General features: G+C 45.0%; 2 protein-coding genes across 2 annotated transcripts in view; both read left to right on the top strand.

Moving 5' to 3' along the window:
* LOC113427630 (uncharacterized) overlaps positions 1-17069 on the top strand; it is a 182353-nt gene extending 165284 nt beyond the window's left edge. Inside the window, exon 5 of the mRNA XM_087953402.1 lies at positions 14732-17069. Within this exon, the coding sequence (XP_087809528.1) occupies positions 14732-17043 (2312 nt within the window). The 3' untranslated portion in view covers positions 17044-17069. The remainder of the gene's footprint in view (positions 1-14731) is intronic.
* Positions 1424-8420, top strand: LOC113430814 (zinc finger and SCAN domain-containing protein 12-like). The gene is made up of 4 exons (XM_087953547.1): positions 1424-2607; positions 2862-2976; positions 3093-3160; positions 8259-8420. The coding sequence occupies exons 1-4, from the start codon at positions 2182-2184 to the stop codon at positions 8379-8381; spliced, it is 732 nt and encodes a 243-aa protein (XP_087809673.1). The 5' UTR covers positions 1424-2181; the 3' UTR covers positions 8382-8420.
* Positions 17070-21098: the final 4029 nt, after the last annotated feature.

Genomic DNA, 21098 nt, shown 5'->3' with positions numbered 1-21098 from the left:
GAATGAAAATCTCTCCAGCAACTCCCATCTCGTCAAATTGGAACCACAAACTCTTATCAGTAGATTTTTGTCTACAATTAGGTTAATTTTGGGTTGGGCCATAAAAATGATTCATGCTATCTGATAGTCTGTTTGTTTACCTATTAAAAGTATTCATTTTCTGGCTGAAATATGTTTTCTCGTCCAGAATTTGCATTTCTTGTTCAATCCAATAGTCACAATTTGCACTTTGTAAAGCCACTGCCTTTTTTTAGCTATTCCACAAAGATCTTTAACGTTCCCAGGTGCAAATGGGCTTATTATGAAAAAAAACAAAATCCACACGTGAAATGTGTTTTATTCTTTGTGTGGATGGCAACCAGATTAGATCCCTGCTTTAAATTACAAATATCAAATTGAATGTTCTTCAGCATTATAGAATTAAGTGCTATTAAAAACAATCAAGAGGGATCCTGTCCAAGGCTTTGTGGTGATCCTGGGATCTACCTGATATCCTCAGCCTCCATCTTCCCCCACCTTCCCTTTCCTCAAGATCCCCCCCATTCCTTCCACACTCCCTGCTGCCCCCATCCCGCGTAAGCTGCCATCTGGGAGTCAGATCCCTCCCCATCTCCTTCCCCGGAAGCAGCTGGAAGGACATCAGGCAGAGCCTGGTCTGAAGGGGGGAGGGTCCCTCTGCATTTCCCCAAATCCCCCCCTCAGCAAGGATCTTGGCATGGCCCTGGCAAAGCCTTGGTACGTCCTGGAATCGGGGTGGCCAGGGCTCTGGACTCGGTCAGTCCCATGTGGAATCTAAAGTATCCAACTTAGTCTCCTGTTTTGGGCCCTCCTGTGTCTCTCATGCACCTCCTTCTCCTTTCCTCCAGCCAAGCCCACCAGCTCCATCTCCCCCACCAAGATGGACCCCGCTTCCCCCAACACCATCCTCCTCTGCACCACCACAGACAGGCTTTTACCCCGTGGAGATGGAGGTCTAGTGGCTGAAGAACAGCTGGGTGGAGGAGGAAGGCGTGGCCTTCAGGAAAGAGCTCCAGAACGGAGACTGGACCTACCAGCTCCACAAAAGATCCCCCCCTCCCACCTTCTCCGCTTCTCTCTCTGCGCCGAACTCAACTCCATCAGGTGAAGTCAAAGAAGACTCTGTCCGGAGACCGATGACGCTTCAGAAGGGAGGAAAAGAAAGACGAGGGGAGACATGGTGGCATCTTTCAATATCTCAGGGTTTTCCACAAAGAAGATTTCTCTCTCCTCTCCTATAAAAATAAATATAGAAGCGGACCTAATGAAAGAGGCGGGGGTGGAGAGGCACTTTATAGATAATAAATAATCAAACCGCTCAAGAAACGCCACAGAAGAAAGAGGAAAACCTCCTTCAAGGCATTTGGGTTCCTCTTTCCCGCCCTTTCTTCCCTCCTGGCCCTTTGTCCCGAATCCCCCAGGGGGCGCCCTCCGCCGAGGGAAGGGAACTCCAGGCGCTTCCCCATTGGGCCGCTGGAGGGCGAACGTCACGGCTGCCTTCCCAGAGGGGGCGGCGGCAAAGGAAGTGACATCACTGAGCCTTGCCTCTCTAGGGCGCCGCGATTGCTCTCCTCAACCCCTGAGGCGCCGCAGGAGGCGGAAGGGCTGCAGGAGAGTCTGGCGGGGGAACAGCCAGACGTGCTCCGGGTTAGGGGGGGTGGTGTCTCCCCGGGTCCTATGCTCCCCAGCCGCATGCAAAGGAGGGGGAAGAGTCGGCCTGGAGGAGGCCCGGCAGGAGAGGAGAAAAGCCGGGCGAGGAGGAGGAGGCAGAACTCGCACCGGGCTCTCCGAGGGCCCGATCCTTGCCTCTGGAGGGGGAGAGAAACGGAAGGAACGGCCTCTGCAGCTGCCTCCTTCCCGGCCATGCTCGGGGGGCCCTGGGCCTGCGCTGGGAGGAGCCTCTTGGGGCTGCGAGCAGGTTGGGAGAAGGGGGTCCAGGGGCTGAATACCCCTTTCTGATCCTGGGCGTCGGTTTTTCTCTCCTTTCCAGATCCGGAACCTCGCAGCCCTCGGCAGCCTTTGCAAGCCAGGATTTCCTCTGCGGGGGAAGCAAAAAAGGAAGGACCAGCAGGGATCTGTCCAGAAACGGTCCTGTAAAGGAAGAAGCCCCTGGAGACACCCCACCCCCCCAGAGTCCCTGGACTCTTTGGAGCTGCTCTGCTGATGAGAGGAAGGATGGAGACCCCCCATTTGGCCAAAGAGGGGAGCAGAAATGGCCCCGTGGCTCTTCAGCCTGGGAGCTATGGGGAGAGCTGGACCAGAACCGAGCAGAAGGTCCTGCAGGAGGGAACCATCCTCCCTTCAGAAGTTCCGCCCTGGAGCTCCATCCAATACTGGGAGGCTGAGGGTCCCCGAGGACTTTGCAGCCGACTCCATGACTTGTGCAGGCGATGGCTGAGGCCAGGAAAGCACAGCAAAGCCCAGATGCTGGACCTGGTGGTTCTGGAGCGGCTCTTGGCTCTCCTGCCCCCAGAGATGGAGGGCTGGGTGCGGGAGTGTGGAGCAGAGACCAGTTCACAGGTGGTGGCCCTGGCGGAAGGCTTCCTCCTGAGCCAGGCAGAGGAGGAGAAGGAGCAAATGCAGCGGCAGGTGAGAGACTTTAGGGAGCTTGGAAAGGAATAATTAGTGAAAGTGTTTGAATGCTTCACCCCTCCTTCCCAAACTTCTCCCATGTTCATAACACGACAACATTCTCCAGTTCTTGTAGGTCATTGTTCCATTGTTTTCTCATTCAGCCACACGGATGGACATTGGAGGCTTTGAGGTTGTGTTCTGAATATAAGAAACCACTTTATGTCATGTGATGTATATTAATTCTGCTTCTTCCTTCCTCCTATTTGAAGTGCTGCACTGTGGAGATCAGAGATCCTGAGGGAAAGAAGAATCCATCAAATCCCTCTCAGGAGCTATTTTTCAGGAGGATCCCTTGGGAAGATCAAAGTCAGGACACCTCAGGAGGTAATGGAAGATCCTCCGATTACCAATCTGTCTTATCTTTGCTCTGTTTTCTCTTCTCTAGAATACGTCCTCCTATTTTGTTAATTATGCATTTGGAAATTATTTATTCCTTACAGAGAAACAAAGAAGGAAGCTTTCTGGTTTTTATGATGGAAATGAAACAGCGGTTGAACCTCCAAATCAAGTAAGAAAGGGAAAAGATATTAGATTTCTATTCTCTCTTTAGGAAGTGAAGCGGGTGTGTAGAGGGCTCTCTCTTTCTGTCCGTCCCCCCCACTTGTTTGGCCTGGATTATTTTTCGGTTCTTCCACAACATGGAGAGTAGAATAGCAGGTTCAAGTTGCTGTCAGCCAGCATAGCTTTCTCTGGTTATCTTGTTCTGCTAGGTACTCCTCCAACTTTGAATTTACAAGAACCAATTTTTAAAGGTCCTTCAAGAAATAGGAATAAACATATCACAGTGGCAGGAACTGCTAGAGACCCTCTTTTTTTTTTTTTTTGTAATTCTTTTACTCGGAATTGTGCAAGGTTAATGAAAAACAAATACATTGCCACATGACCATTTTTAAAAACTCCTCAGGGAAAGCTCGGATCCGAAAATCAAGTGGATTTTCAACATATCCCACCCCGAAGAACATGAAAATGAGCTAAATTTTGAAATCCGAGCTCTGATTCAAAAGTTATATATTCCTGCTAAATTGAGTTCTGTCTTCCATTTTGAGATATGCCTTGGGATACCTCCTCAGGGAACACTCTGATCCGAAAATCAATTTATTTTTAACATTTTCCACCCCGCAGAACATGAAATTGAGCTAAATTTTTAAATCCGAGCTCTGCTTCAAAAGTTATGTATTCCTACTAAATTGAGTTCTACCTTTCATTTTGAGATATGCCTTGGGATAACTTCTCAGGGAAACCTCGGATCCGAAAATCAAGTTTATTTTCAACGTTTCCCACCCCACAGAACATTTCCCACCCTCATAAATAACCTGTACTTCAAAATAAGCAAATTGTATTAAAATAAAGCAGACTCTTAAAATCCAAAGGAATTGCCATGTTGAGCATGTAATCACGGTACTTTGGGTTACAAAATACATTGCTCAAAAAAATAAAGGGAACACAAAATAAGACATCCTAGATCTGAAATGAATGAAATATTCTTATTGAATACTTTGTTCATTACATAGTTGAATGTGCTGACAACAAAATCACACAAAAATGATCAATGGAAATCAAATTTAGCAACCCATGGAGGTCTGGATTTGGAGTTACACTCAAAATTAAAGTGTTAAAAAAAACTACAGGCTGATCCAACTTTGATGTAATGTCCTTAAAACAAGTCAAAATGAGGCTCAGTAGTGTGTGTGGCCTCCACGCGCCTGTATGACCTCCCTACAACGCCTGGGCATGCTCCTGATGAGGTAGTGGATGGTCTCCTGAGGGATCTTCTCCAACACCTGGACTAAAGCATCCCCCAACTCCTGGACAGTCTGTGGCGCAACGTGGCATTGGTGGGCTCTGGCAGTGCTCCTCCTGTACCTCCTTGCACAAAGGTGGAGGTAGCAGTCCTGATGCTGGGTTGTTGCCCTCCTATGGCCTCCTTCACATCTCCTGATGTACTGACCTGTCTCCTGGTAGCACCTCCATGCTCTGGACACTACGCTGACAGATACAGCAAACCTTCTTGCCACAGCTTGCATTGATGTGCCATCCTGGATGAGCTGCATTACCTGAGTCGTTTGTGTGGGTTATCGACTCTGTCTCATGCTACCACTAGAGTGACAGCACCGCCAGCATTCAAAAGTGACCAAACCATCAGCCAGAAAGCATAGGAACTGAGAAGTGGTCTGTGGTCACCACCTGCAGAACCACTCCTTTATTGGGGATGTCTTGCTAATTGCCTATGCTTTCCACCTGTTGTCTATTCCATTTGCACAACAGCATGTGAAATTGATTGTCAATCAGTGTTGCTGCCTAAGTGGACAGTTTGATTTCACAGAAGAATGATTGACTTGGAGTTACATTGTGTTGTTTAAGTGTTCCCTTTATTTTTTTGAGCAGTGTAATTTTCAATCCTCTGATTTATGCCTCGATTCGGAGATCAAACATTCCCGCTTTCCAAAGGCTGAGAAATGACTTTCCCAGGGAATTTTCTCTTCTTTGTTTTCTTCCTTTCAGCCAGTGGCTCACACTACTAGATCAATGAATGATAGACGGAGCGATAGATCAGTTGATCCAGAATAGGGATTACTTTGCTGAAAGGCACGGAAGTTTTTGCAGAGTCAATGAACTTCATAAAACTTCCCCAAGTATTTCTCCAGTGAAAGCAATTTTCAGATTTGCCCATTTTCTCACCTACAATTAGGACTTGTGTAACCCACAGCCATTTAACTTAGTGCATATCTTTGCTTGGGGAATTTGGGAACAATGAAACAGAATAACAGAGTTGGTAGGGATCTTGGAGGTCTTCTAGTCCAACCCTCTGCTCAGACAGGAAGCCCTATAACATTTCAGATAAATGGCTGTCCAGTCTCCTCATAACTGGCATGATATTCTTCCGACTAAAATCGGAATTTCTTTTCCGAACAGTGATTTCTACTTTTTTTCATTTTTGCCATAAACTCCCGATCCTTTTCTGTTACGTCAGACCTTTCCGCGCCTCCGATCGATCCGATCAGTACTATAAAAACTAGCCGGGTGATGGAGACGAGCTCAGGACTACGGTCCAACTCCTCACGTCTACGCAAGAGATACTTCTAGCAGAACACAGCACAGGGTTGGGCCGTCCAAAGCTCCAGAGCTAATGGCTGGTGCATTGCAGCGGCGGTTTTGTGCCTGGATCCCTTTCCTCACCATGCATGCATCCCGCGGGGATCATTAGGATTACATACCTTCCCTGCTGAAGGCGAGGGCACAGCTGTTCAGCGGCTGGCTCCTTTTGCATCTGGCTTCTTCGCTCACTGTCCCACAAACGGCCCGGATTGCGGGAGCTACACGCTTCCCCTTTTCCTTTCTTGCAGCTTGAACCACCTCGAGGAAAGGCGCCGAGACGCCTCCGGCGCCGCCTGCGAGGGAGCCTCACGTGCTGGCTGTAACAGGGCTCGAGCGAGCTCTCTCCCGCTCTTTGCGGCGCCTCCGAAGGCTTTGTGCCCCTCCCTTCCCATGCGGTCCTCCTGACCAGCTTGTTACTCACTAGAGTGCGAATGGGGTTGCGTGCTTTGTGTGTGTGTGTGTGTGTGTGTTGCGTGCCGGGTGCGGGGACGCTGGCAAAGGACAACGCATCTTTCTGTTCGTAAGGACCAACTACAACAGGCGGAGAAGCCACTCTTCCCCCTTCGTTGCCGAAAGCAACAGAAGCGCCAAGGCTCGCTTCCTGTTCCTGCCAATATTGCCCCACTTTCCCTCTTCCCATGCACGCAGCCAGCTTCAGGTGATTTCCTCCACCCCCTGGCCCCGAAGGAAGCGTCTTTTGGAGGCAGCGCGGGAACGAAAATGCTCGGCTGAGTGGAAGAAGAAAAACTTATAGTTTCCCAGGAGTTACAGAGCGCAGATACAAAGGCTCAGGAGGAAAAGAGCTTTCCGCGCCATCTTTGTGGCCCAGCCCCCCCGCCTGAAAGCGCGGGAGGGGCCCCCACCCGACCCCAAACACGCCCCACAGGGCCCAGCCCGACCCATCCGGACGGAGCCGCGAGCGCAGCGGACGCCAGCACCCGCGCCGACACAAGACCCCGTTCAGCTATTGTTAGCCAACCCTCCATTGTCCTGAGGGAGGCGGCCGGTGACAATCTACACGGATTACTAAGCAACTGAAAGAAATGCTGCTTTGCTCAAGTGACAGATTTCTTAAGGCAGAGGGAAGGCGGTTTCTCTTTAGGAAGTTGGATTTCACTGCTCTTTGTGTAGCTGTGTGGGATACCTGTAGCGAAGATTTGGCCAACAAGACTTAATGTTGATATTACTTCCTCTTCTGTGACTTTAAAGGTCAAATAATAGTTGCAGCCCCAACACATCATCATAAAAGATAAGGCATATTGCACTGCCTGAGCTTCCCACTTTAACATGTGTGGCACCTAAGTTTGTGGCACCTTAAAAAAACAGCAAAATGTTATGGCACCTTTCATAGAAGAATGCTTCATTAAAATGATGGTTGCAACTGGTCCACATTTCTGCAACATGGTCCCCTCCAGCTGTTTTTGATTTAAAAGCAAAGAGGGCCAATGTGGAACTGAAGAGGAAGACAACTGTAGCCAAAAGACAGGCCAGACTCAAAGTTATGCTATCGGCTGAACTAGCTAGAAAGAAGCATAGAGAAGCAATGCTGATCAAAGGAAAGGGAACAAAGAGAAAGTCCAATTAGAGGTGAAGCATTGTGGCTGTTTTTCTGTCTGTTAAGCAGGGTTTGTTTGTTGTTTTTGTTTGTTTTATTTTTTAAATGTGAAATCCTTTGCCCCCCGAGAGCATTCTCATGGTGCTTTTTATTATTATTTTTTGTCAAACAATAAAATTAACATGCAGACTCACCTTGAAAAATCACTTTTGATTACTTTACTCTGCTAAAGCTTCAAGAGGGCGTTGCCAATTTAATTCCCACCGGGGCGCTGCGCGGACAGCGGCGGATGCTTAGGCAACCCCTGCACCCCTGGCTAGTTTTCAGATTTTTTTTTCAGAGGGGAATATGCTTGTCATAAACAGCTCCAGTATTGGAGCAACCACAATTTCTGAGGCAAGTCATTCCACTGATTAATTGTTCTCACTGTCAGGAAATTTCTTTTTACTTTTAGTTTGGTTCTCTCCTTGAATTGTTTTTATCCATTGTTCCTTGGAACACTTCTATCATGTTACTCCCTAGTCCTTCTTTTCATGAAACTAGAGATACCCAATTCCAGCAACCGTTCTTTATACGTTTTACCCTCCAATCCACTAATAACTTTTGTTGCTCTTCTATGCACACTTTCTAGAGTCTCAAGATCTTTTTTACATCTGGCAACCAAAACGAGGCAATATTCCAAGTGTGGCCTTACCAAGGGATTATAAAGTGTTACTAACACTTCATGTCATCTTGATTCTATTCCTCTTAATGCAGCCTATGATTCTGTTGGGGTTTTTGGGGGGCAACTGTAGCATAGTGCTGATATGTTTAAGTGGTTGTCCACTAGGACACTAGATCCCTGTTGCACTTACTACTGTTGAGCCAGGTATCACCTATTCTATGCCAATACATTTGTTTTTTGTTTCCTAAGTGTAGAACTTTACATTTCTCGCGTTTGATTTCGTTTTGTTAGATGGGACCCGATCTGTTGATCCTTCTGTATCTCGAACTTATCTTCTGGAGTGTTGGCATTCCTGTCAATCTGGTCTTGTCTGCAAAATTGATGAGTTCCCCTTCTATCCTCTTGTCTAAATGAATGATGAACATTAAAAGATCTTGCGAATCCTCCTGTTCTGTTCTTTTTTCCTTGTCCAGAATGGTCTTGTGTCCTTCAAAGAGGTGGCTGTGTATTTCTCTGAGGAGGAATGGTCTCAGCTGGATCCTGACCAGAAAGCACTGCATTCAGAAGTCATGCTTGAAAACCGTAGGAACGTGGTCTCTCTGGGTAAGAGTTTTCTGGTCCCTAATCAGAGAGTTCAAGAAGAGAGATTATAGTTAGTTTTTATTAAATAACCACTGATCAGATATCATCTTCTGAGAGGGAGAAGGAAAGTATCTGGCCTTGTGGTGCTTCAAGGAAGGAAAGAGTCAATGTCTCTTTCCTTAGATGCTTTCTGTGTCATTTCTTCTATGTATTTTTCCATTTCTATTTGAACTTATCTGTGGAGGCTGAAGAGAAGGAGGTGTGCTTTTATGTGTCCTCTGGAGGTTGTGTGAGAGGAGTGTGTTGTCATTTGTCCTCTGGAACCTCCCCAAATTGTGTGAGAACAGAACTTTCACGTTCAGCCCATGGAAGAGCATTCTCCCAATCCAATTCAAGATAAAGGCCTCAAGCAGTGTGACTCAGAGCATCCTAGGGTACAGGTAATCCCCGAGTTGTGACAGTTCACTTAGAAACCATTTCATAATATAATTCTCTCATTACAAATACTTTACTTTCCACTGTAATCCTTTCTGGTTTATCATATTCTCTATTTTCTCATCCTTTCTATCAGCGGTCGTCAACCGTTGGGCCATGGAAAATTTTTGGTGGGCCGCAGAAGAAATGGCCCCGAAAAGCAATTAATCTGGGCCACGCAGTTCTCTCGCCTCCCGGCCCTTTGAGGGACCCCGGAGTCAGGTCCCTGAGATGCACGCGCCAACCATCTCCTACACATGGCAGTGGCGGCGGCAACAACAGTTCCCACCCCCAGCGTTCACTGTTAGCTCTCGCCATTAATTCTCTAGCTTTGAATTGCCCTCGTGCTTGGTTAGTTAAGAATCTCCCTACCCAGAGAAGGAGGTGCTGGAGGAGGAGGAAGTAGTGGAGAAGCAAGCAACTCAGGGCGCTACCGCTGTGGTGGCTTTGCCTGCGTTTCCGAGGCTTCGATGTTGGGAGAGGCACCAAGGGCTGGAAGAGCTGAGAGCTGTGCATGACTCTGTCTCCCCCTTTCCTGCCTGCATGTGGGTGCGGGGGGGGGGGAGAGCTGGGAGCAATTCAAAGCTAGAGAACTAATAGGGAGAGCTGACAGCAGGTGCTGGGGGAGGGGACTGTTGTTGCCGCTGCCATGTGTGGGAGTGTGCATCAGGAACCTGAGCTGGGAGGCACTGGAACTGCAAGTGGGAGTGTTTGGTGGTTTTTAAGATCTCCTGGAATGTGGTAGATTGGTGTTTTGTAGGTCTCGGTGAAAGAGTGAGTTTTGTTTCACCTCCTTCTGGTAATGGGAGAGATGCTTTCTCTCTCTCTCACACCCCCACCCCCAACCCCCCCCCCCCCCCAAACACCAACCCCCCCCCCCCCCCCCCCCCCCCCCCCCCCCCCCCCCCCCCCCCCCCCCCCCCCCCCCCCCCCCCCCCCCCCCCCCCCCCCACCCAACCAAAACCCCCACCCCCCCCCCCCCCCCCCCCCCCCCCCCCCCCCCCCCCCCCCCCCCCCCCCAACAACCCAAAAAAAAAAAAACAAAAAAACACCCCCCCCCCCCCCCCCCCCCCCCCCCCCCCCCCCCCCCCCCCCCCCCCCCACCAGCAAAAAAAAAAACCACCAAACCAAAACACCCCCCCCCCCCCCCCCCCCCCCCCCCCCCCCCCCCCCCCCCCCCCCCCCCCCCCCCCTCCCTCCCTCCCTCCCTCCCTCCCTCCCCCCCCCTCCCCCCTCCCCCTCCCCCAAAATAATCACTGGCTGTGGCTGGGTTTGGCAGCAAAGTGCCCCCAGGGACACCTTTCCTTGCCTGTCTCCAGGGGAGGCTGGAAGAGCCACCTCCCCCCCTCAGGTTTTCCTCTGCAACAGATCTGAAATCTCTCAATCCTCCACCTGGCATCTAAAGGCTCTTCTGTCTCTTTGGAAGGTGCAGGTGGTGGGAGATTTCCAGCCCGCAACATTTTTTTTATTAGTGTGTGTGTGTGTGTGAGTGTGTATAATTTTTATATTTTTTAATATGTGTGTGTGTGTTATGTTTTCATGGGTATTTATATGTATGTTTTTTAGGTTTCTTCGGGTATTTTCCCACGTCTTAATATTTGTGCTTTTATTATAGTGACGTTTCGGCAGAATCTCATCTGCCATCCCCAGGCTTGTGTATTGGGTTCTTTTTAATCTTGTGTGTCAGGCTTGGCAGCCGTTTTTTGTTTGAATTTGGTGCTGGCTTTCTGCTTTATTTGAATGATTTTTTTCCTCATCCTGATTGGCTGGGAGTCTAGGTCTGTTTTTATTGGTCTTCAAGTTGCTGTGTTCTTGATTGTTTGGCAACATTCTGTTTTGTGCATTGGGGTTTCTTAGTGCAGCTTGGTTTCTTGTGAATGGCCAATAATTATTTATTAGGAAGCTAGGTTTTATTTGGGTAGCTGGCTGGGACGTGTTTGGGCTGAAGGTATTGGCAGATCTTGGCGTGTTCGGATCTTTTCCTGTGTAAGATTGAGAGTAACTTGGCAACATTTCAACGAGGTCCCACTTGCCTCGGAGCCAAACCAAAACCCGGAACGTCACATCACAGCCACCCGCTCAGGATATCACATCACGGAACTCAGGAGGTTACACCACAAAACCTCAAGATGTTACAACACAGCCAACGACCCAGGAGATTACAGCACAAGACCCAGGATGTCAAAACAATAGAACTCAGAAGGTCATCAAACAGCCCATTACCCAGGTTGTTACAGCACAGGAGGCTGATAGACACACAGCCAATACCTCAGCCACACATGTTCTTACAAAAAAGCCAGCCAATCTGCAAGCATCAACTCCATCAACCAATCAAGAAATGACAACACCTCCAACCTCCCCACCAATATTTATAGAAAGACAGCAGCTCCGATCATGCTTTGCTCGCACAAGCACAAAGCCAAAAGCACCAGCCTGAAGGTGGTGAGTGGAACCTCGTCGAAAGGTCACCAAGATACTCTCAATCTTACACAGGAAAAGACCCGAACACGCCAAGACATGCATACCTGTGCCCATGAAAATCTACGAATATATATATGTTTAAAAAATCATACTAGTGGTCCTTGGGATTTAAAAGTATGAATTTGGTGGGCCCTGGGATCCAAAAGGTTGGCAACCCCTGCTTTATATAATCAATTACATTTTATATTTCATGGCTAATATAAAATGCATGCAATAAAGAAAAAGAAAGAGAAAAGTTTCCCTTTTGTTTCCATTTAGCCAAGTTTAACCTATAAAATTTTATTTAATGTTCATTCCACTCTTTTTGGTCATAATAGCATTATTTTTTCTAGTTTACCGTATTCTCTGTTTTTCTAATATCATTTGAATAATCAATTACATTTTTAATGTATATGTATATAAAAATAAGGATTTGATAACAATAATACCATCTTAATTTATTTTACTCTATCATCATTTTCTCATGTATAATTATATAATAATCTTAAGGAAATTCCAATAAGTTTTAAACTTCAAATCTCCTCAATCTATATTTCTAAAAAAAAACAAACCCCAAACACATTTCTATGTGGCATTCCCCCCTTTATATTAGCATTAACCCTTATCTCTAAATCTCTCAGCCTTATAGTTTCTTATAATTCTAACCAGCTTCCCCTTTTCTAAGTTTTCCCAGTCTTTCCTCTTGACTTCTCTTTTTCCCTCTAGTATTGGTTTTATTTTCATCTGCCAATCCCTTATTTCCCCACCCACCCACCCTTTCCTGTTCTGTCTTTTGAAGTTTCTTCTTATACTGCTGCTTCTTCTATTTAGTCTTTGGTGTGTTTTCCCTTTTATTTATTACATCTATCATCAATGTCTTGATTTTGATTCATTTCATGTCTTTTTGCAATGTCCCTTGTTCTTTGTGCTGTTCTAAGCTGCTTTCCTCTTCTTTTAACTCCTTTTCCTTGAATTTTCTTTGTTCTTCTGTGAACTGCACTGCCATTAATTTTTCTGCCAATTAAAAAATTGGTTGACTTATTCTTAATTTTATTAAAAGTCAGAGTCTTTTATTTTATTCCTTGCCAGATATATCCATTTATCTCAATTCCTCTTGTTAGTCCTTCTGTCTCCTTGTCACAATCAACACCAAACAGTCCCAAGATATTTTCTTTTCTTGTCCCTTTCCTAAAATCCTTTTTTTGCAAATTTACTCTTTACTTTTGTTTCTAGAGGTTATCAAATAAAAATCCAAAATCCTTTGCCTATTTACACGCCGCTCACCACTCTAGCACACACTTAAGTCCCAGAAGCCTTCTGACCCTCCAACTATTATTTTCATCATAAAATCAGATCGTACGGGGAAAACGTGTCTTTAACCATTAGATGGCGCTCTATATCTCTTTCCACTTTTCAGAGTTTTTTTCTCTTTTAAATTGTATTAATTCCACTAATTTTCAACCATTAGCTCTTTCAAATATAATCAATTCCAGGCAAGTCCAGCATTCTGTCCAATGTTTGATTAATGCCAATTCTTGTATCTTATTCAAAATTTGGTCTCTAATTCTCTAATTCTCTAGTCCTTTTTAATCTGTTTTTTAATTTACCTTATAATTTTTCTCTTATTTTCCGTTCACCGCTGCCACACTTTTAAGACGAACGAGGACTCTTTACTTTTGTTTCTAGAGGTTATCAAATAAAAATCCAAAATCCTTTGCCTGGTTACACGCCGCGCTCACCACTCTAGCACACACTTAAGTCCCAGAAGCCTTCTGTCTTCAGGGCAGCCATTAAAACTGCAGCTACCTCCTGTCTTCAAGGGAGTATACCTAGCCAGGAGGGGAGATGTCATATATTATGCTTAGGGGTTCTGCTATGTCAGTGGAGAGCTTTTTAAAGAAGTATGCACATAATCCATCAAGGCCAACACATAGATTTTCCCCAAAAAAAGTGAGTGGAAATGTCTGTGCATCTTATAGAGCGAATACGAGCCTGTTTTTGGCCTCTCAAACTCTCCATGTCCCATTTTTACCTACCCTGGCACCCAGAAGCACTCTACAGGCCAAAAATGGTCCTGCTTCCGGCCTCCGGAGGCTTCTGTGGGTCCTGTTTTTGCCCTCTCTGGCATCAGGGAGGCTGAAAACGGGATGCACAGAGCGTTTGGGAGGTCAAAAACGGGTCAGTTTTTGCAATGCTTCTGGATGCTGGGGAGGGCAAAAATAGGACTCACAGAGCCCAAAACCTATTTTTTTTCTTGTTTTCCTTCTCTAAACCTAGGTGTGTCTTATAATCCAAAAAATACAGTACCTTGTGATGAAATGGCAAGCTGTCTGTTTCTTTGCCTACATTGATGCATTTTCAGACAAAAGAGGCCTAAAGTAGAGATCAGTAGTGGGAAATCTAGCATTACTGATCTCACGTGATCTTCCACTACAGTGCTTTAGGCTTCTGTTCTCTGCTAACCACGCCCTGCACAAGATCCAGGGCAAAATGATTTCCAAACAGAGGGAACCCCTCTTCATTTTCAAAGATTTTTGCCCTGCATCTCGTTCAGTCGTCAGTTCTTAAAAGAACACAGTCCTAAAGTATTGCAGTGCGAGATCACGCAAGATTAGCAGCCTGAGATCTTGCACTAGTGGTCTCATGTGATCTTGCACAAAAATACTTTAGGCCTCCATTCTCTGCGAACTGACCCCTGTACCAGATCCGCCCAAAGAGCCATTTCAAACTGATGAGACTTTGGGACATTGAAATAGCCATTCTTGAAGCATCCCAACTTTTCCAGTCTCAGCACAAAGAGCAATTATAAGGCAATGGGAGGCTTCAGCAGGGGATTTATCTCCAAAGTCTCATTGCTGAGATCGAGGAACAGGCTGAGTGGGGGTCCCGCCTGCCAGACAGACGCCATAGAGAAGCTTCTCCAAGGTACACTGGGGAAAAAGGAGCTTCTTTCAAAATTGTTTCATTTCTCACAAGTCTCTGCTGAAATTAACCCACCCCAATAAATCTTAAATTTTCTCCTAATTCCTCCTTGGATGTTTCCCCTGATTATTCCTTAACTCAAAACTGAGTCTGAGTGAGATTTGCATATATAGAGATAATTGTAAAGAAAGATGTTTTCTAGACATTTTCAAAGCTTTCATGACTCATGAATATAGAAAACATGTCTATATCACATCCCTGTAAGGATGCAATTTCATCTTTTTCTCTAACCTTGTTGTCATTTTCATTTCTGTTTTGCTTTGAAGGTAATAATGGGCAGGAGAATCAAGATTCCTGTGAACTATTCCAAGTGATCAATGTTAAAGATGGAACAGAGAAGTTTGGAATTCAAATGGAATTCGAAAGCTGTGAGAGAAACCAGTCAAAGAATTGCAATCAGGAAAGCTCATCTTCCACTGATTCTCTGATGCAAGACTTTCTTGCCCAACAAGAGAAAATATGTAAAAAATATCCTGGAAAACGTGTGAAGCTAATCAAAGCTAAAGTACAAGTAAATGAACACTATTTAAACCAAAACAAAGGGGAAAATGCTATAAGAAGACACAACGGAGAGAATGGGACATTCATTCTTTCTCTTGGGAATAACTTCCTTACATCTCAAAAAGTGATTGACACAAAAGAGAAGCCTTATAAATGTTTGGAATGTGGAAAATGTTTTAGAACAAGCAGGCAACTTACTATCCATAAAAGGATCCAGACAGGGGAGAAACCATATAAACACATAGAGTGTGGAAAGATCTTTGCTCAAAGAGGTCATATTTCCCATAAGATGATCCATACAGGGGAGAAGGTGTATAAATGCATGGAGTGTGGAAAATCCTTTGCTCGGACCAGTACACTTACTATTCATGAAAGGATCCACACAGGAGAGAAACCATTTAAATGCATGCAGTGTGGAAAAACCTTTGCTCAGAGAAGTAATCTTATTTCCCATAAGATGAACCACACAGGGGGAAAGCCTTATAAATGCATGGAATGTGGAAAGATCTTTGCTTATAGTAGTGCACTTAGTATCCACAAAAAGATCCACACAGGAAAGAAATTTAAATGCATAGAGTGTGGAAAGACCTTTTCTCTGAGCAGTGGACTTACTATCCACAAAAAGATCCACACAGGAGAAAAACCATTTAAATGCATAGAGTGTGGAAAGACCTTTGCTCTGAGCAGAAGACTTACTATCCACAATAATATCCACACAGGAGAGAAACCATATGAATGCATGGAGTGTGGAAAGACCTTTGCTCAAAGAGTTTGTCTTATTTTCCATAAGATGATCCACACAGGGGACAAGCCATATAAATGTATGGAGTGTGGAAAGACCTTTGTTCAAAAAGGCCATCTTATTTCCCATAAGATGATCCACACAGGGGAAAAGCCATTTCAATGCATGGAATGTGGAAAGGCATTTACTCATGGCAGTGGATTTAGAAGCCACAAGAAGATCCATTCAGGAGAGAAGCCATTTAATTGCACAGAATGTGGAAAGACCTTTGCTCATAGAAGTAATCTTATTTCGCATAAGATGATCCATACAGGAGAGAAACCATATAAATGCATGGAGTGTGGAAAGACCTTTGCTCGGAGCACTACTCTTACTATCCATGAAAGGATCCACACAGGGGAGAAACCATATAAATGCATGGAGTGTGGAAAGACCTTTGCTCAAAAAAGTAATCTTATTTCCCATAAGATCATCCACACAGGGGAGAAACCGTATAAATGCATGGAGTGTGGAAAGACCTTTGCTCAAAAATGTTATCTTATTTCCCATAAGATGATCCACACAGGGGAGAAGCCATTTAAATGCATGGAATGTGGAAAGACATTTACTCATGGCAGTGGACTTAGAAGACACAAAAAGATCCATTCAGGAGAGAAGCCATTTAAGTGCACGGAATGTGGAAAGTCCTTTGCTCGGACCAATGACCTTAGAATCCACAAAATGCTCCACACAGGAGAGAAACCATTTAAATGCATGGTGTGTGGAAAAACCTTTGCTCGGACCAGTAAACTTACTATCCATGAAAGGATCCACACAGGGGAGAAACCATATAAATGCATTCAGTGTGGAAAGACCTTTGCTCAAAGTAGTAATCTTATTTCCCATAAGATCATCCACACAGGAGAGAAGCCTTATAAATGCATGGAATGTGGAAAGACCTTTGCTCAATGTAGTGGACTTACTATCCACAAAAAGATCCACACAGGAGAGAAGCCTTATAAATGCATGGAATGTGGAAAGACCTTTGCTCAAAGTAGTGGACTTACTATCCACAAAAAGATCCACACAGGAGAGAAACCTTTTAAATGCATAGAGTGTGGAAAGACCTTTGCTCTGAGCAGTAGACTTATGATCCACAAAAAAATCCACACAGGAGAGAAACCATTTAAATGCATAGAGTGTGGAAAGACATTTGCTCTGAGCAGTAGACTTACTAGCCACAAAAAGCTCCACACAGGAGAGGAACCATTTAAATGCATGGAGTGTGGAAAGACCTTTGCTCAAAAAGGTCATCTTATTTCCCATAAGATGATCCACACAGGAGAAGCCGTATAAATGCATGGAGTGTGGAAAGACATTTGCTCGTGGCAGTGCACTTAGAATCCATAAAATGCTCCACACAGGAGAGAAACCATTTAAATGCATAGAGTGAGGAAAGACATTTGCTCTGAGCAGTAGACTTACTAGCCACAAAAAGCTCCACACAGGAGAGGAACCATTTAAATGCATGGTGTGTGGAAAGACCTTTGCTGAAAAAGGTCATCTTATTTCCCATAATATGATCCACACAGGAGAGAAGCCGTATAAATGCATGGAGTGTGGAAAGACGTTTACTCATGGCAGTGGACTTAGAATCCACAAAATGCTCCACACAGGAGAGAAACCATTTAAATGCATGGAGTGTGGAAAGACCTTCGCTCTGAGCAGTACACTTACTATCCACAAAAGGATCTATCTCCATGGGGGAAAAGCTATTTAAATGTATGGAATGTGGAAAGTCATTTACTCATGGCCATGGATTGAGAAAAGAGAAAAAGATCCATTCAGGAGAGAAGCCATTTAAATGCACAGGAGAGAAACCATGGAGTATGGAAAGACTTTTTCTCAAAAAGGTAATCTTATATCCCATGAGATGATCCACACGGGAGAAACCATATAAATGCATGGAGTGTGGAAAGACCTTTGCTCATAGATGTAATCTTATTTCCCATAGGATGATCCATACAAGGGAGAAGCTGTATAAATGCATGGAGTGTGGAAAGACCTTTGCTCCGGGCAATGGACTTAGAAGACACAAAAAGATCCTGGAGCTACCAGAGGACTGGAAAAGAGCTGATGTGGTTCCCATCTTTGAAAAAGGGGAAAAAGCAGACCCAGGAAACTATAGACCAATCAGCCTAATATCAATACCCAGGAAGATGCTGGAAAAGATGATAAAAAAAATCTGCCAACATCTAGAAACACGTACAGTAATAACTAGCAGTCAGCACGGGTTTGTTAAAAACAGATCATGCCAAACCAATCTTATTTCATTCTTCAACATAGTGACTAAATTCGTAGACCAGTGAAATACTGTGGACATAATATACAATATTTAGATTTCAGCAAGGCATTTGACAAAGTTGAACACAATCTGCTTTTTGGTAAGCTAGAAAAAACTGGGATAGATAGCACCACCACCAGATGGATTCGCAACTGGCTGACAAACCGTACTTAAGGAGTAGTCCTTAATGGGTCTAAGTCTACATGGAGGGAAGGAAGCAGTGGGGTGCCGCTGGGCCTGGGCCACTGAAGAGCCCAGGACTCTTCAATATCTTCATTAATGACATAGATGAGGGCATAGAAAGGGAACATACCAAATTTGCAGATGATACTAAGCTGGCAGGAATGGCTAACACCAAGAAGATAGGCTCAAGATACAGATGGATCTTGACAGACTAGAACACTGGGCTATATCTAACAAAATGAAATTCAGTGTAGAGAAAAGTAAAGTCCCACAGTTAGGCAAGAAAAACCAAAAGGATACATATAGACTGGGTGAAACCAACCTCAATAGCAGTAACTGTGAGAGGGATTTGGAGTCTTAGTGGACAACCAGCTAAATATGAACCAGCAGTGTGCAGCAGCAGCCGCCAAAAAAGCTAATGCAATCCTAAGTTGCGTTAACAGAGGGATACAATTGACATCAAGTAAGGTACTAATACCACTCTATAAAGCCTTAGTAAAATCACACCTAGAGTACTGCATCCAGTTTTGGTCACCATACTATAACAAGATGTTGAGACTCTAGAAAAAGTGCAGAGACGAGCAACCAGGATAATGTGGGGACTGGAGACGAAAACATGAAGAATGGTGACAGGAACTGGGCATGGCTAGTTTAGTGAAGAGAAGGACCAGGGGAGACATGATAGCAGTCTTCCAATATTTGAGGGGCTGCCACAGAGGGGAGGAGGGGATGAAGCTATTTTCCAAAGCACGCAAAGGCCATACAAAAAATAATGGATGCAAACTGAACAAGGGGAGATTTAACCTGGAAATAAGGAGAAACTTTCTGACAGTGAGAGCAATCAACCAATGGAACAGAAGTTGCCCTTGGAAGTTGTGGGAGCTTCATCACTTGAGACTTTCAAGAAGAGATTGGAATGCCATCTGTCAGAAATGGTGTAGGGTCTCCCACTTGGGTGGGAGGTTGGACTAGATGATCTATAGGTCCCTTCCAACTCTGATTATCTGTTATCTGTAACTATTGTTTATGATAACTTGCTTGCTTACTGCGCAGTAGCATCTTATCTAACCAGGCCAAGGTCAACGGCCAGATGTCTGCATCACCACCTGAAGACGCCCCACATGACATACACATCTTCGATTGGATGGACCATTTGAACTATGGTGGGTGGGAACGCTGCCATCACTTTGTATATGTGATTTCCATGCGTAAATCCTCACATCTAGAATCCTTTTGATGGATTCTTGAGAATCCACTTGATTTACAGTAAAAGTCCTTTTCTCTATAACAATGGAGTCTAAGGGTGTCTTTCTTGGATTTTGAATGCAGCACTATCTGACAGAGGAAGAATTGGAGAGCGTAGAATAAATAAAGAGGAAATTTTATCCTGGAGAGTCTCAATGAAGGAAAGGGAAAAAAGGGGGTGCCCGGATCCCCTCCCCCAAACTCTCCCCCCCTCACCTCTCTGGCCAACCACAGAACTGCTCTGGGAAACCTTTTTGTGCAGGCAGAAGGAATCCACTTCGGCCTTCCGGTGCTGCAGGATGAGCTCATCTCTGTTCCAACCAACCACAACCGCCTTCCCAAGCTCCATGATGGCCACAAACTCCCTGAGGTCACTGTCAAAGCTAACAATCTCCTGCCGGTCATAGAAAAACCTGAACAGGAACCGTCCTGTTGAGGAAGCGGCACTCGTCCTTCCACTGGGCCAGGAAATGGGCTGTGAGGAGGAACGCTGTTAGGAAGGACTCCAGGGCCCATCGTTCCCAGCTGCCAGGAGAGGAGGAGGAGGAGGGTCTCAGGTGTGGAAGGGAAGGGGTGGGAGAGCTTGTTAGGAATGATAGTCACCTAACAGTTGGGTTGGCAATATATAAACAAGGATAGTCATTTAATACTGTTGTATCTTTAAGAGAATATTGTAATTGTGATTGGCTGAGGTTCCTCCAACGGCCATAAGATGGAGTCAGAAACCTGGTTTCTTTCTTGGATTTCCCTTTTGCCGTTTTGCCTGATCGTCGTTCTGCTTTGATTGCTGTGAGTCTTGCAACTGTTCGCAAACTTCGTTTACTGAACTTTGTTTATGATACTGGTAAAGAAAACGACTTTGTTTTTGGATTATCCCTGCACTGATTGTTTTGAATACTAACTTCTTTAACCGTGTATGGACTGTTTGTTGGACTTTGTTTACCAGTTTACTGGAAGTAAAACTTACATTTTACTATTCAGTGTATCTGTATGCTGGTCATGTGTTATTCAACATCACTCTGACTACATTTCTCTGAGTGCACTTATTCTCCTAATGGGGAATACCTCAAGAGAGCTGCTGGGAGAGACTGATGGGAGATGCCCCCTGGAGGAAAAAAGGGGGGACTTTGGGGGTTCGAGGGAGAGTGGGACTTTCTTGGGGGTTCAGAGAGGGGATGGAAAGGGGGGATTTCCTGCTGTTCCCCCCCTCCTCCCACGGGGGAGAGAGGCAGACGAGTTCAACTGGTCCAGCAGACGTTCTTGGTACTTGGTGCGGCTTCTTTGTGCCCCACCTCAAAGCAGCAGGAAATACAGGGGGAGGGGGTGAAGAGACCGCCAGAAACACTCTGGGCCAGAGGAGGGTTGTTGTTTTTTTGCATCGTTTTATATTTTTAATATATATACACTGCTCAAAAAAATAAAGGGAACACAAAAATAAGACATCCTAGATCTGAATGAATGAAATATTCTTATTAAATACTTTGTTCATTACATAGTTGAATGTGCTGACAACAAAATCACACAAAAATTATCAATGGAAATCAAATTTAGCAACCCACTAAACCACTACAGGCTGATCCAACTTCGATGTAATGTCCTTAAAACAAGTCAAAATGAGGCTCAGTAGTATGTGTGGCCT

The sequence above is a fragment of the Notechis scutatus genome, chromosome 2 (genome assembly GCF_049901735.1).
Source record: "Notechis scutatus isolate UNSWTSFEM ecotype Mainland chromosome 2, rNotScu1.2, whole genome shotgun sequence".
Lineage (NCBI taxonomy): Eukaryota > Metazoa > Chordata > Lepidosauria > Squamata > Elapidae > Notechis > Notechis scutatus.
The sequence above is the reverse complement of the archived record's forward strand: the minus strand, read 5'-3'. Positions and strand labels throughout refer to the sequence as shown.

Bases quoted from the DNA above. Each gene is read 5' to 3' on its own strand.
- LOC113430814 (XM_087953547.1), top strand. From the start codon at position 2,182: ATGAGAGGAAGGATGGAGACCCCCCATTTGGCCAAAGAGGGGAGCAGA. The intron at 2,608-2,861 runs GTGAGAGACTTT...TCCTATTTGAAG, and splicing joins AGGAGCAAATGCAGCGGCAG to TGCTGCACTGTGGAGATCAG. The intron at 3,161-8,258 runs GTAAGAAAGGGA...TCGTTTTGTTAG, and splicing joins CGGTTGAACCTCCAAATCAA to ATGGGACCCGATCTGTTGAT.